This window comes from Drosophila willistoni (genome assembly GCF_018902025.1).
Source record: "Drosophila willistoni isolate 14030-0811.24 chromosome 2R unlocalized genomic scaffold, UCI_dwil_1.1 Seg200, whole genome shotgun sequence".
Lineage (NCBI taxonomy): Eukaryota > Metazoa > Arthropoda > Insecta > Diptera > Drosophilidae > Drosophila > Drosophila willistoni.
This window is the reverse complement of record NW_025814051.1, coordinates 1,158,401-1,171,058: the sequence shown is the minus strand read 5'-3', so window position 1 is coordinate 1,171,058 and position 12,658 is coordinate 1,158,401. Positions and strand designations below refer to the sequence as shown.

General features: G+C 34.9%; 2 protein-coding genes across 2 annotated transcripts; one reads left to right on the top strand and one right to left on the bottom strand.

The window, feature by feature from the left end:
• The first annotated feature begins 5 nt into the window (after positions 1–5).
• LOC6641569 (radial spoke head 1 homolog) lies at positions 6–1,165 on the top strand. Its single transcript, XM_002064596.4, has 2 exons — positions 6–82; positions 153–1,165. The coding sequence occupies exons 1-2, from the start codon at positions 8–10 to the stop codon at positions 1,104–1,106; spliced, it is 1,029 nt and encodes a 342-aa protein (XP_002064632.1). The 5' UTR covers positions 6–7; the 3' UTR covers positions 1,107–1,165.
• Positions 1,166–1,596: 431 nt separating this feature from the next.
• On the bottom strand, positions 1,597–12,555 carry LOC6641570 (immunoglobulin domain and leucine-rich repeat-containing protein 2). Its single transcript, XM_002064597.4, has 5 exons — positions 12,528–12,555; positions 4,124–6,175; positions 3,774–4,069; positions 3,081–3,712; positions 1,597–3,016 (listed from the first exon to the last, which is right to left on the bottom strand). Exons 2-5 carry the CDS (start codon positions 6,104–6,106, stop codon positions 2,358–2,360), a joined length of 3,570 nt encoding a protein of 1,189 aa, XP_002064633.2. The 5' UTR covers positions 6,107–6,175; positions 12,528–12,555; the 3' UTR covers positions 1,597–2,357.
• Between the last annotated feature and the right edge of the window lie 103 nt (positions 12,556–12,658).

The window sequence follows — 12,658 nt, the reverse complement described above, 5'->3', positions numbered from 1 at the left end:
CATCGTTATGAGTATTTCGGATATGTCAGAAGAGTCGGATTTGTCGTATCCCGACGAGGAGGATTCAGGACCTAATATAGGTGTAAGCTAGTTTGAATTTTGTCCAATGAAATATTACTCTACCCCCTTAACCCTTAACCCCCTTAAAACAGCTCTATGTAGGCGGACGTAATGCCGCTGGACAACGTCATGGTCGCGGTTGGGCAATTTTACCCAATGGTGATCAATATGATGGAAATTATCGCAAGGGACGACGTCATGGCATTGGTCTTTATGTATTTAAGAATGGCTCACGCTACTATGGACAGTATCGTTGTGGCAAACGATGTGGGCGTGGCATATTCATCTATCCCGATGGTTCTGTTTACGAGGGAAATTGGCGCAAGCATATGAAACATGGCAAGGGACGCTATAATTATGTGAATGGCGATTGTTATTCGGGCGATTGGTTCAAGGGTCAACGTCATGGTGTGGGCATCTATAGCTTCAATACCAACAAGGATAACTGCTGTCTGTCCGTACGACTGAAATCAACATGGAATAGCAACACACGAATGGGTCCATTCGAACTTTACATTGGCAACGATGATAAGTGCACCATTCTGCATGGCATCTGGGACACTCAGTATCCCTCTGGACCAGCCGTATTCAGTTTCAATAATCGTTATCTACTTTTGGGCTATTTCCTGCCCAATAATTTCAGTTTGAAGGCCACAGCTTCGAATGAAAATATGCAAGGTGAAGATGAAATGGGCCAAATGGAGGATGAAGAGGGCAATCCAATGCCAATGGAACCAACACATTGGTTTGCCCAAGAGATTGCCGTCTATGATTATGCACTATTGCCGCAGGAGCCAGTGCCCTTGCCCATTTCCGATTCAGAGCTTTCCGTCTGCTCGCTGTCCACTATGCCCAGCATGCTCAGCGAGGAGAAGATCAGCTACTTCGATGAGGGAGAGGAGGGCGAGGGCGAGGGAGAATTGGAGTGCCATCCTTGTGAGTGTGAGACTGATATTAGCGAGGTTGAGACCGATAGTGAGCCATGCAAAATCGATGCCAGTCCCTGTGCCATCGAGGTGCTCAATCAGAAATGTCCCAATGTTTGAGGTAATCTTGAAGTTGAAACTTGTGTTATAAATAAATTTTTTGGGATAATATCATATGATTTTTTTTTGCTTCTGTTGTTTTATAGTAAACATTTTATTTATAGATCGATTTTTGTTTTTCATATATAGTTTCTGCTATATTTGAAAATGATTAAAATTTGTTTTCTTTCACTTTAAAATACACCTCTCCTTAATTTTTTTTGTTTTATAGATTTACTTTGTTTTTTAAATAAGTTGTTCTTAGTTTTCTCTTTTTCTTTTTTGTTATAGAATGAAATCACAAATGGGGGCTTTTTAAGTATTATTGACAATTAATTAATGATACATTTCCATTTCTACAATCTCTCAATTTTTAAATTCTTTACTAGGCATAGATAGATAGATATATAACTCTTCTCAATTCCCAATATGCTGAATTTCATGCTTACAGGAAAATAAAAACCTTTAATAAGGTAGAAACAAATTAATCTCAAAAGAAAAACATTTCTAATAGACTTGCTAAATAACTGCTTGTTTTATTTTGTTTTGTATCTTTATCTTTCTTACTAGTCAACATTAACTAAGTTTAGTTTAAATCAGCTAAATGTCCTTTTAGTTTCAACAACTATTGGATTTTATATCTGAAATAAGCTAAAGTTTATTTGTAAAAAACTATTTCAAATCTACAAGTTTACTAATGTTTTATAAATTCAGATAACATTGAATTGCCTTATGCTGATTCGTATAATTTTCCAAACTAAAAGTTGCAGTATTGAAGCGGTGATTAGACCAAAAACTAAACAGTTTCTAAAATAGAATCTCAGTTGAAAATTAAATATGACCTTTTCATTTGTCAAATTGAAAAATTTTAATTTTAAATTTTTCTAGCGATCTCCGTTTTGTTATTGTTCCAAAGGATAATAAGTATATTAAGACTTACAAATTTATTAGAATTAAGCATCGGAATTGAGAATAGCTTCTTCTTTTTTTCTTTAATGATACCTATATGTGTGCCAATTTCTGTATAATTATATATAGTTAAATAATCGTATGACTTTTCTTATTTCTTTCAATCTCGAATGTTCAGCATTTTTGAATTCATTAAGTTCCGCTAATTAAATCTAAATATAATTATTGTTTGCTGCCTTAAACTTAAAATCTATGTATGTATTTACTTTTACATCTCTTCATTTTGCCTTCGAATTAGTTTAACTTTCAATTAATTAATTAATGAAAAAAAAAGTAGAACAAAAATCTCTAAATGATTCAGGTTCAGGACTGTTGCTGTTCGTCTAGGATTATGTTTAGCTTTGTGGCCGGAGGAGATGTGGTCAATGATGACTCATCCATGGGATTCAGATGCTGCGGTTCTCTGTCCTTGGTCAGCAATTCATGTAAAGTACTACCATCACTCTGCTTGGACACCTTATAGATGGCCGGACATGAACGAGAGTTTCTAACATCTTCAGTCGTTGTATCTCCAAGGGGTAACAGTTCTTGCTGCTGATCCTGATGATCTCGATCTAGATCCTCATGCCCGCTATGATGATTGTTATCCTCAATGCTGGCGTAATTGGCTAAAGCAACAGCTGCCGCCATGGCCGCCGCCTGATTACTGCTACTTGCTCCCTCGGGATTCAGGTAAAGGCGCGGCGTATTATATAACAGGAGAAGAGGATCCATTTTAAAATCGTGCTCCAATTGCTTCTGCTGATCGAGATTCTCATCAATGTAATTGATGTGAATGGGTGAAGTTTGCAAATTGAGACGCGAACTACGCAACGGATCATCAAGATCATCTGGTGGTGTATAATAGATGGAAGCTTTGCTAGTCGAATTATTGGCCACAGCCAGGCGTGCTTTGATCTTCTGTATATTCAACTCCTTTGCACCAGCAAAGTCCAATTGGCTTTTGAAGTAGCAGTCTATGTCTACAAACAGAAAAAGTTTCAATCATTTGGCTTTTCAGGAAGCACAAATATCCTTATAACTTACCCTCAGCTATGTCCTCCTCACAGCGTCCGCGACAATTTTCGAAATAAAAACTGGGTAAATTCTCCAGCACTTTGTTTAGTGTCTGCTGTTGGTACTTGTAGCCCTCACGCAGACGTAAGACTTGATGGGCACTAAATTTCCTGATCTTATTGCGCTGGAAGACATAGTTCTCACGCACCCAGCTTAATTGGCCAGTGGAATAATCGCGTACTTTCTTAACCTGATCATAATATTGATCCTTGAGAGCAGTCAAATGATTTGAACCCATATCACGAAACTCTTTAATATGTTTGGCCTGGGTGGTATAGCTACTTTGAATCCATTCCACTTGCTGGGCACAATTCTCACGAATGCGATGCACTTGCTGGGCATAATTCTCACGCAGACGTTCCAATTGTTGACTCTTATAGCTCTCAATGCTGTCCAACATGGCATAGATTTGACGAGCCCTTGGTGATTTCTTATTCCGATTGGCACAGCAATAGAAACGCTGACAAAAGCCACAACGGGAGAGACAACTTCGAATTCCCTGAACAATCAAGGTGAGAAAAAGGAAACTGCTGGCCAAAGCAGTGCCAGCCAATAAGCTACCAATTTTCACACGATAAAATACTATAGGATCGATATAGAGTCTGCAAAAAATTAGAAAAATGTTAACAAAGTTACATGAAGAGAAGGAGCTCTCTCTCTCACCTAAGGCCCGCTGATGATTTGCCCATGACATTGAAGGCAATGCAAGTGTAAAGGCCACTATCAATACGTGAAATGTTGTGGACCAACAGTGAACCATTCTCCACCAGAACCAAACGTTGGCCCACCATCGAATTCTGTTGTCGACTCAAGTTATGCTTTTGCACATAACTCTCGTCCATAAGGGCAGCCAGCTCGAATTTACTTATAGGACGAGGATCATCTCGATCGCTCTCAATGATTATGGGTCGCTTATCGGGATCGGCATGATGACGCAATATAGTGTTGCGCGGTGTTACCTAAAAATTAAAGAATGTTAACGAGTGAGAGAGAACTTATGCCTTTTGACTTACCCAAAGTATATCTGGCACTGGACTGCCCGAAATTTGGCACTCCAATTTGGCTGTGGAGTGAAGTTTATGCATTTTTGGCTCAGAGAATTGCCTAACCACAGGCACTGAACAATTAAGGTTGCTTAATACACGCAACATGTCACCCGGATATCCATATTGACATTTTAACAAATCAATCTGATTGTCAATTGTCTCATATGACGCCAATGGTGGTCCCTGATTGGAGCTGGGTGAACGCAAGCTGGTATTTGAATTGGTTAACCAGTCATTTAGCCAATACATGCTGCAATCGCATTGATACTCATTGTTCAATATGTTGAGATAACGCAAATGGGCAAGTTCTTTCAGTCCCTCGTGCAATGAGGCCAGATTATTGCCCCGCACCGAAAGACGCTGTAGACGTGTAAGGCCAGAGATTTGCTGGGGCAAGGCCTGAAGACCGCTCTCCGCAAGCAAAAGTTCACGCAAATTGCGAGCATTGGCAAACAGGGTACTCGGCAAATGGGTAAGTTGATGATTTTGCTGCATCGAGAGATAACGCAGATGTCGCAATATCTGGGGATCGATTAATGATTCATCTGTCCGGGATATCCAATTGGATAATTGCTCCAAAGGTGTCTGATCAATACGCAGCAAAACCAAAGATCGTTGCATTTGAAATAACCCCGAAGGTAATTGCTTGAACTGATTCCGACTGAGATCCAATTGCTTGAGGGCAGGCAGTGGCTGGAAGATGATGGAGGACAGTCCGGTTAGATTGTTGCCGGAGATATTGAGGGCCAGTAGATGATTCAATGACTCAAAAGCCTTGCGATCAATCTGGCTTAAGGAATTCTGTGAAAGATCCAATTGCTTTAGATGATGCAAATTGTATAGACTATGCTTGCCAATTGAACGCAAATGATTACGCTGTAAATGTAATTGCTTTAGCGGACCATTCGGCGAGAAGAAGTTATCGGGAAAGGAGAGCAACCAATTTTCGCTGAGATCAAGCAATTGCAAGCTGCGTGCCGTATGAAAGAGCTGAAAGGGTAAGACGGTCAAGCGATTTCCAGATAAATAAAGACGCTCCAGTTTCAATGCTCCTTCAAATATATCACGTGGCAGTTCAGTTAACAGATTCTGACTAAGATTCAGTAGACGCAACTCACTGAGATGGCCAACAAAATGCAAAGGCAGCTCTCTTAACTGATTTCTATCCAAATGCAATTCTTCCAAATGATTCATATTTTGCAATTGATTTAAACTGCAATTGGCCAAACGATTGCCACTCATTTTAAGTACTTTCAGGCGTCGCATCGATGATGGAGAGTCTGCCCATTGTAGGCATTCCAATTGATTCTCGCTAAGATCCAATCTCTCCACATACTCAAAGCCCTGAGGTTGCTTTTGGAGCAACTTGGCCAGGGTGGAATCTTTTAAATCACTCTCAAGCCAGCGAAAATCTTTAAGACTCTCATATTGCTGCAGCTGGAGAGGATTGGACCCATCGGCTTGAACATACCGCAGCCTAATTTGATGATAAGAGATGCTTCTTTTGGCCAACAATTCTCTATTGATTGACACGATGTTAATTCGTTCACAACTCAATTTAAATTTACTAGTTAATGGATCTATGGTTAACTGACTGCTAGATGTGGTGTCCAATACATTTTGGTCTTCATCAATCTCTCGACTATCAGTTTGCTCATCAGTCAATTCATCCAGCCACAAACTTTCGTCACTGTCACTATCATCCAAATCCGTGTCCACTGCATGCCCCACAAATGGCAAATGGAATTTATAGCCCAGCAGCGAGAACTCATGCTCCTGCCATGTCCTTGGCCTGGTCTTTAACTGTCGATGATGATGATTGAATTGCTCGGAATCCGAAGTACTGCTACTCTCGATGCTGCTATAGGTTGATATGCAATCAGCGGATGTCTGTTGCACAACTAGACAAACGACAATCAATATCAGGGAAATCTGGGATATTGTTTCCATTTTTCCGTTTGTAATCTCAAATATATATATGGCATTATCTCTCTGTCATTCTGCGGTCGCATAGTACACCTAGACAACGGAATAGAAAAGAAAAGTAAAACCATTGTAATTAATTTCAATTTGATTATTGATTACATCAACAAAATTAAAATCGATATTTACTATATATTACAAATGGTTGAAAACCACAAAAAAAAAAAAAAACTAAAACTATTGCGTGTCCCGAATTCCAAAAACAAAAAGAATTATTGGTCTGGGTTGAAACTGGGTATTAGTTGATTGCTTTGTTTGATATACGACAAGAAATGACGGCCAATTATTAGAAAACAAGTTAGAACAAGTTGTTTATACCCTGCATAAAGTGAAAAATTAAAAAGGACCAAGTCTAACTTAAGTAAAAGTTTACCATAGCCAACTACTTTTAACGCATTTTTTATGACATGGACATAACAAATCTAATTACAATGTACTTTTACTAAAATTAGGATATACTTTTATAACTTCTTGTAAGTTTTGTTGAGTTTATTTATTGATCTGCCTACAATGTGTATGTATCTTATAAAAAACAAACCTTCTTCCACCTCCTTGTCGACTTAAATAAGCTCACATTTGGGTATTTTAAGGGCTGAGTTAGTAAATGGTAGACAAATTAAATATTATTAATAATGCAGCATATAATGACAACTTTTCTTTGACGGTTTGAATTTTCCTTACTAGAGGAAAGCCAAAAAGAAATTTATTCTATTCTAATGGAACACTAAGCAAATTTTATAAGCACTAAACACATGACATGACCCAATACAATGATAGTTCGACCTTGTCGACAAAAAGCCAAATGGAATGGAGGAGGGAAAAACAATTTTATAAATTGCCAATATAAATACAGCTGGACCCCAATTATCGGGGACGGTCGGGACGGAAAATCGAAAAACCCGGTAAATCGAGAGGGAAATTTCCACGTATTTCGTACTTGAAATTTTATAAGTATATATATATCTTTAAATCAATCCACAAACAAATGTTTCTTAGTTCTACAAAACGTTTAAAAACCATTAAAAAAAGAAATGTAAAAAAAATATTTTCGTTTGAAATCACGGATAATAGAGGTAATCACGGTTAACAGTGACAATGGAACAAGGACAACTTCATTCCGGATAATAGGGGTGTCCGGTTAATAGGAGCCCGGATAATCGGTGTCCAACTGCATTATTATATTAAGTATCTTATAAAATAAAATGGCCAATAGGAAAACTAAGAGTGTTAGCTAGAGGGGTTCTCAACTCAATGAAAATTAAATATTTTTGATTTTGGGAACATTTTGAACGATTTTGAAAGATTAACGTACTTTAAACAAACAAAAACTTCTCCAATTTCCATCAAATTCTTTGTTAAAGGGTCTCATTTTTTTAAATGGGTCCATTTAAAAATGGACCTTTCTAAAGGGCTAAAGGGATCTAAATGATTTTAATTTAACTCTCGTCGCGATATTTAAACCTTGGACAAATTATAAATTAGAAAGAAAGCAGTGTTTATGTGTCGAACTATTCTTTTCCTCAATCTTAGCGAAATTTATTTATTATTTTGTATTTCTGTTGGTGAATGTTTATGGATCTTTTAAATTTTATTGTAATGTAATTCTTTCTTGTATGTCTTTTTTAATGTGTGATTATATAATGTGATTATAAAATTTAATAGCATCGTATAGTAAATTAAGTGCAGAAATACATTTTAGTTGTAAAAATTTGTGTTTTTTGCAATGTGTTTTGAACCTTGAAATTTGTCATTTAAGCAAAGAGTAAGAGACATACAGGGGCAATATGTTGTAAACATTTCAAATAATACTTTTAAACTATTTCAATAAGATAAGATTATTTTTTTAAGTTATCAGAATAAATGTTTATCACAGTAGCTTATGAGTTTTTCGTTGATTTTTTCCTTCCTTCCTAGTGATTCATTCCTAGAGGCAGACATAATCTATTATAGATTATTATGATATCTTTTAGAAGTTTATAGATATGTCTATACCATTTAATTTTATTATTTATCATTATTTCCCGCTATAAGCCAATCAGTCAGTCAGTCAATCAATCTGTTTCTGTTATTACCTGGCAAAGACACAAATTCCTTTGACTCAATTACTACTTTAAATTGCTGCACCAATTTTTATATGGTTATAATAATAAATGATAATAAAAACAAATCCTACAACATCAATATCGAAAAGAAAAACACGAAATAATAATTGATTAAATTTCAACAATAACGATCAATCACAAATGAAACTTTACAGGGTGTAACAGTTAACCCGATTATCTCATTTAATTGTTTATAAACTTTAAACATAGTTTTGTAAGAAAAAATGCCCATTAAAAAGTATTTGTTTCCCCCAATACGATGAATTTCAATTTATTTTTAGAAATATTCTATAAACAAAAGTAAAATGTTATTTTGGCATGCTTCCGTATTTGTTTAATACAAACAATTAAATTGTACTGTTGCTATATAGAAATTATAAGCTCGCTGAAATGCCAACGTAATAATTAGAGAAATTGTTTATATAATATGGTATAAAAACCACAACCTGCATCAACAACAAAATATGGCAAAGTATTTTATTACCGGCAATATAAAAGCCACAAAGTCTGGCATAACTAAAACAAAAAATATTAAATCTTTCAAAATTTTATTAACAATATGATCAAGACCTTTTTCTACTACAAGAAGGAAAGAACGAACAAAACTGTGTGCCAAGTGTGATTGACCCCATAAAAATGTTGACTTACAGGCATAAGATTAGGTTGCCATTATTATTTAAATATAATCTCTTCTCTTTTGTGTATATAGGGTGTGTAATTAGCGGAAATCTTTTAATTCCTTATGCCAAATGCCTTGACTCGAGTGTTTTTTTTTTAATTAATTGCTTATAATGTCAGAGTATTATTTCATAGTTCTTTAAAAACTTTTAAAATAGCGTTAAATAGGGTCAAGAACGATTTCTAATCGGTGATCTTTTTAAATAATAGTTATTGTTATGCCAGTTATGGGGATTCACGTATATTTTCAAATGTAAATCGGTTTAGTTTCCCAATCATTGTGGAATTAGTAATATAGATTTAAATGTTTCTACGATGAAACAAATTAAGTGGAGAAATTTAGTGGAATACGAAGGAAGGAACTATTAATCTTGATTCCGAAAACATAAACAATCCTTTTTAATTTTTAATTACTTAATTTCCTGGCCAGTTTCTTTATTAAATCAAAAGCAATTTACTCATAGCTTAATGCCGACTAAACAATGAAACATTAATAAATTATTATGATGAAATTTTTATGGACTTTTCTCCCCTAGGTTAGATTAAGACTAAAGTCGTGCAAAAACTAAATACAATTACTTTTATAAAGCAAGAAAACAAAATATACGTTTTAAGCGATAAAACTATAGATTTCTGAAAACGAAAAACGGATAAAAAATATCAACAAAATCAAATGTTTTATTATTATTACTAAATAGTTTTTACTTTTTTACCAATTAAGGATGTATTTTTTCTTGGACTTATAGAATAATAGATTGAACTATTAGTTAATTGAGGACTTAAGATGATGTTTTAGGAATTGTCCTTTGTTAAGTAAGTCTTTACACTTACAAATTGCAAATAGTCCATTTTTTTAAAGTTTTCTAAAGAAATACTTTTTAGGAAAAACTTAAAATTTTATTCTTTTAGGTTTTCCAATATATTTAAAGAATTAAATGATCACAATCATATGCATCAATTCATAGTTCTATTCGAATGATTAAAATAAGATTTAAAAAAATTGTAAACTTATAAGTCTTATAAGTTGTACAAAAATTTTAAAATTTGTTACCAAGGAAAGTACACCCTGTTTAATATTACAATTGGGTAGTTTTTGGAAATTTACGACCATCAAAAAGTAACTGTAAAGGACTGTCCTAAAGATCTTTGCATTCGACTCTCTCTCCAAATTCGTTGTCCTTTCATATGGAATGCTTGAAATCATGTTTACACACTTAAATGCCATAACAAACTTCCCTAAGTAAACCCAAAAAACGCACTAACAAGACTATTAAGATTATTTTTGCGTGATTGTTGCCATTTAAACAAATGTGACCTCTATAATAGGCACCCTTTTAGTGGTCAGACAGCGGCTTATCAGTAGTCTTCGACGACTTCCCTCCCTCTATTGAGTGACAGGGTGCAGCAGTCTTGATAAGAAAAGCGATTAATCAAACAACATGTGCGACTTTAAATGCTAATTCCACGACAATTGAGAGTTCAATAAATAAATAAATAATAGCAAATTGTTGTTTAAATATTTTTAATATGCGCTTTTTAAATGGAGGTGAATAATTTCACAACATTTTGACACTAACTTTTTTCTAGTGCGTGCAAAAAGCGAAACAGAAAACCCAAAAACAACAACAACAAAAAATGGCTGAAATTTGGCTCAAAAAAGAGAGACAAAAATAGCTCGAAAGCAAACAAGAAAAAAAAACTGCCACGAATATATAGATATAAATACCTATATAAACGTGTATATATACGTATTGCCATAATTAAATTAGCAAAGACTTGAAAAAACAGAGTGAGAGATAGTAGAAAGCAAAGATTTTTGTTTAACAAAGAGTTGGAAATATTTATTCTAGCAGAACTCATGATCAAAAGCAATTGAAATAGAAAGAGGAATAGATGAAGCTAAATTGTTTATGCGACGACAAACAAATTCACATAAACGAGGGCCTATACAACAGTTGTGGCAGTCAAATGCCATCACTCAATTGATAGACCATTGATAGGCAAATGTCACTGAATCGTTTGGTAATTAGTTCAGAGAGTGGGGAGGCTTAATGAGTTTATACATGAGCCTTTGTGGCTTTATTTTTAAGGAAATACTTGAACGAAATTACCTTGGAATATCCTCTATAAAGCATTTTTATATCTCATAGTTGGGTATATATATTTGCAATCTTTCTTTATTTTCATAAACAAATCATATAAACATGACCCGGATAAAAGAAAATCCTGGCAAATCTCTATTCCATCTTTGGTTTGGAGAATGTCTTCCTTTGAGTCGTTTGTTTTGCGGCTTACTCAAATTTTTAGACTTATCATTACGTTAATATTATAAATATTTAAAAAGGATCCATTTGTGTCGTCAATTGAAGGAGACGTCATCATTTAAGGGTTAAACTAAGGACTATTGCGTCTTTTTTGTGATTCCTTGTAAATACGTATACGTAATATCAATTTGAGATGATTCCTTTTAGCTATTTTAATTGTGCTTTACAATCAACAAATTTGTTTAAAACAAAAGCAAAACTTCCAAACATTTCTCTTTAAAGACATTTCATGAATTTTAACTTATTAAGATCTTTTTGCTTGTGCAACATCACTAATTTATTTTTGGAAGATGTCAATATTATAGGTAATATGCACAGGTCCGCATTTAGAGAAGAGAGAGAGAGAGAGAGAGAGAGAGAAACGAGTCGCAAAATTGTTTATACAGCAGCCAAAAAACAGTATTTAGTTTTTAGAAACTTTTTGAAAATATTTGAAAAATTTTCAATGCCGCCACGAAGACCCGGGTTCTCCACTTCTTAAAATTCAGCCCTGTGAAAACATTGAGCATATGCTAGAAATTTTAGAAGCACCTCTCGTTAAAGTAAATTTGATTGAAATCTAGAATTGTTTGTCTGGAAGTTGCATAATTCGGCAGACCAGCTTAAAGTAGAAACAACAAAACGTCTGACAATGGATTAAAGCACACACACACACACACACACACACATACATAGACACACACTTACACCCCCCCACACACACACACACAAAACTTTTTCTATGTACTTTATCTTCTCTCTTGTTTCCTCTTTGCTGACGTCTGTCCATTGGAAAAAAAAGCCGCTAATGAGCCCAATGCGAGCGTAAAAATAAATACAAATAAGAGAATATATTTTTTGTATACTTCCCCCCTCCATACACCCACCACGCACAAACACACTCGCAGGTGAACAAAATTGCAGCCATTCACAAATCTTAACACTTCTTCATCATTCTCATAATTCATTCATCTTCCTATTCATTTGTTTGCTCCTTCACCTTGATCTCTCTCAGCAGATGTTAAGTAATCTAAGAAGTTCTCGAAGGCTCTTGCATCCTTTTTTTATTGTTTCACTCTATCTCTCTCTAACAGCTGAAAGGAATTCCTTTTGCTGCTGCTGCTGCTGCTGCTGGAGCATAGGTGGCAATTGTATTTTTTTTTTTCTTTTTTCACCCTTTGGACAAGCAGAGGCGAACACATACACAGATGCTTGCAGTAAAATGCGTTACTTAATTAAATATGTCCATATATTTAATGCAATTTAGCTGCATTTTGTTATTCTTGGTTACTTTTATTAACTTACCGTTCTTTATAACATTTTTGTTAAGTTTTATTCAAATTTAGAAAATTGTGTACGAAAATATTTTGTTGAATGATTATGGCTTGCGGGTTGCGGTGGGGGAGTAACCCAGAGTGACCAACTTATTTCATATT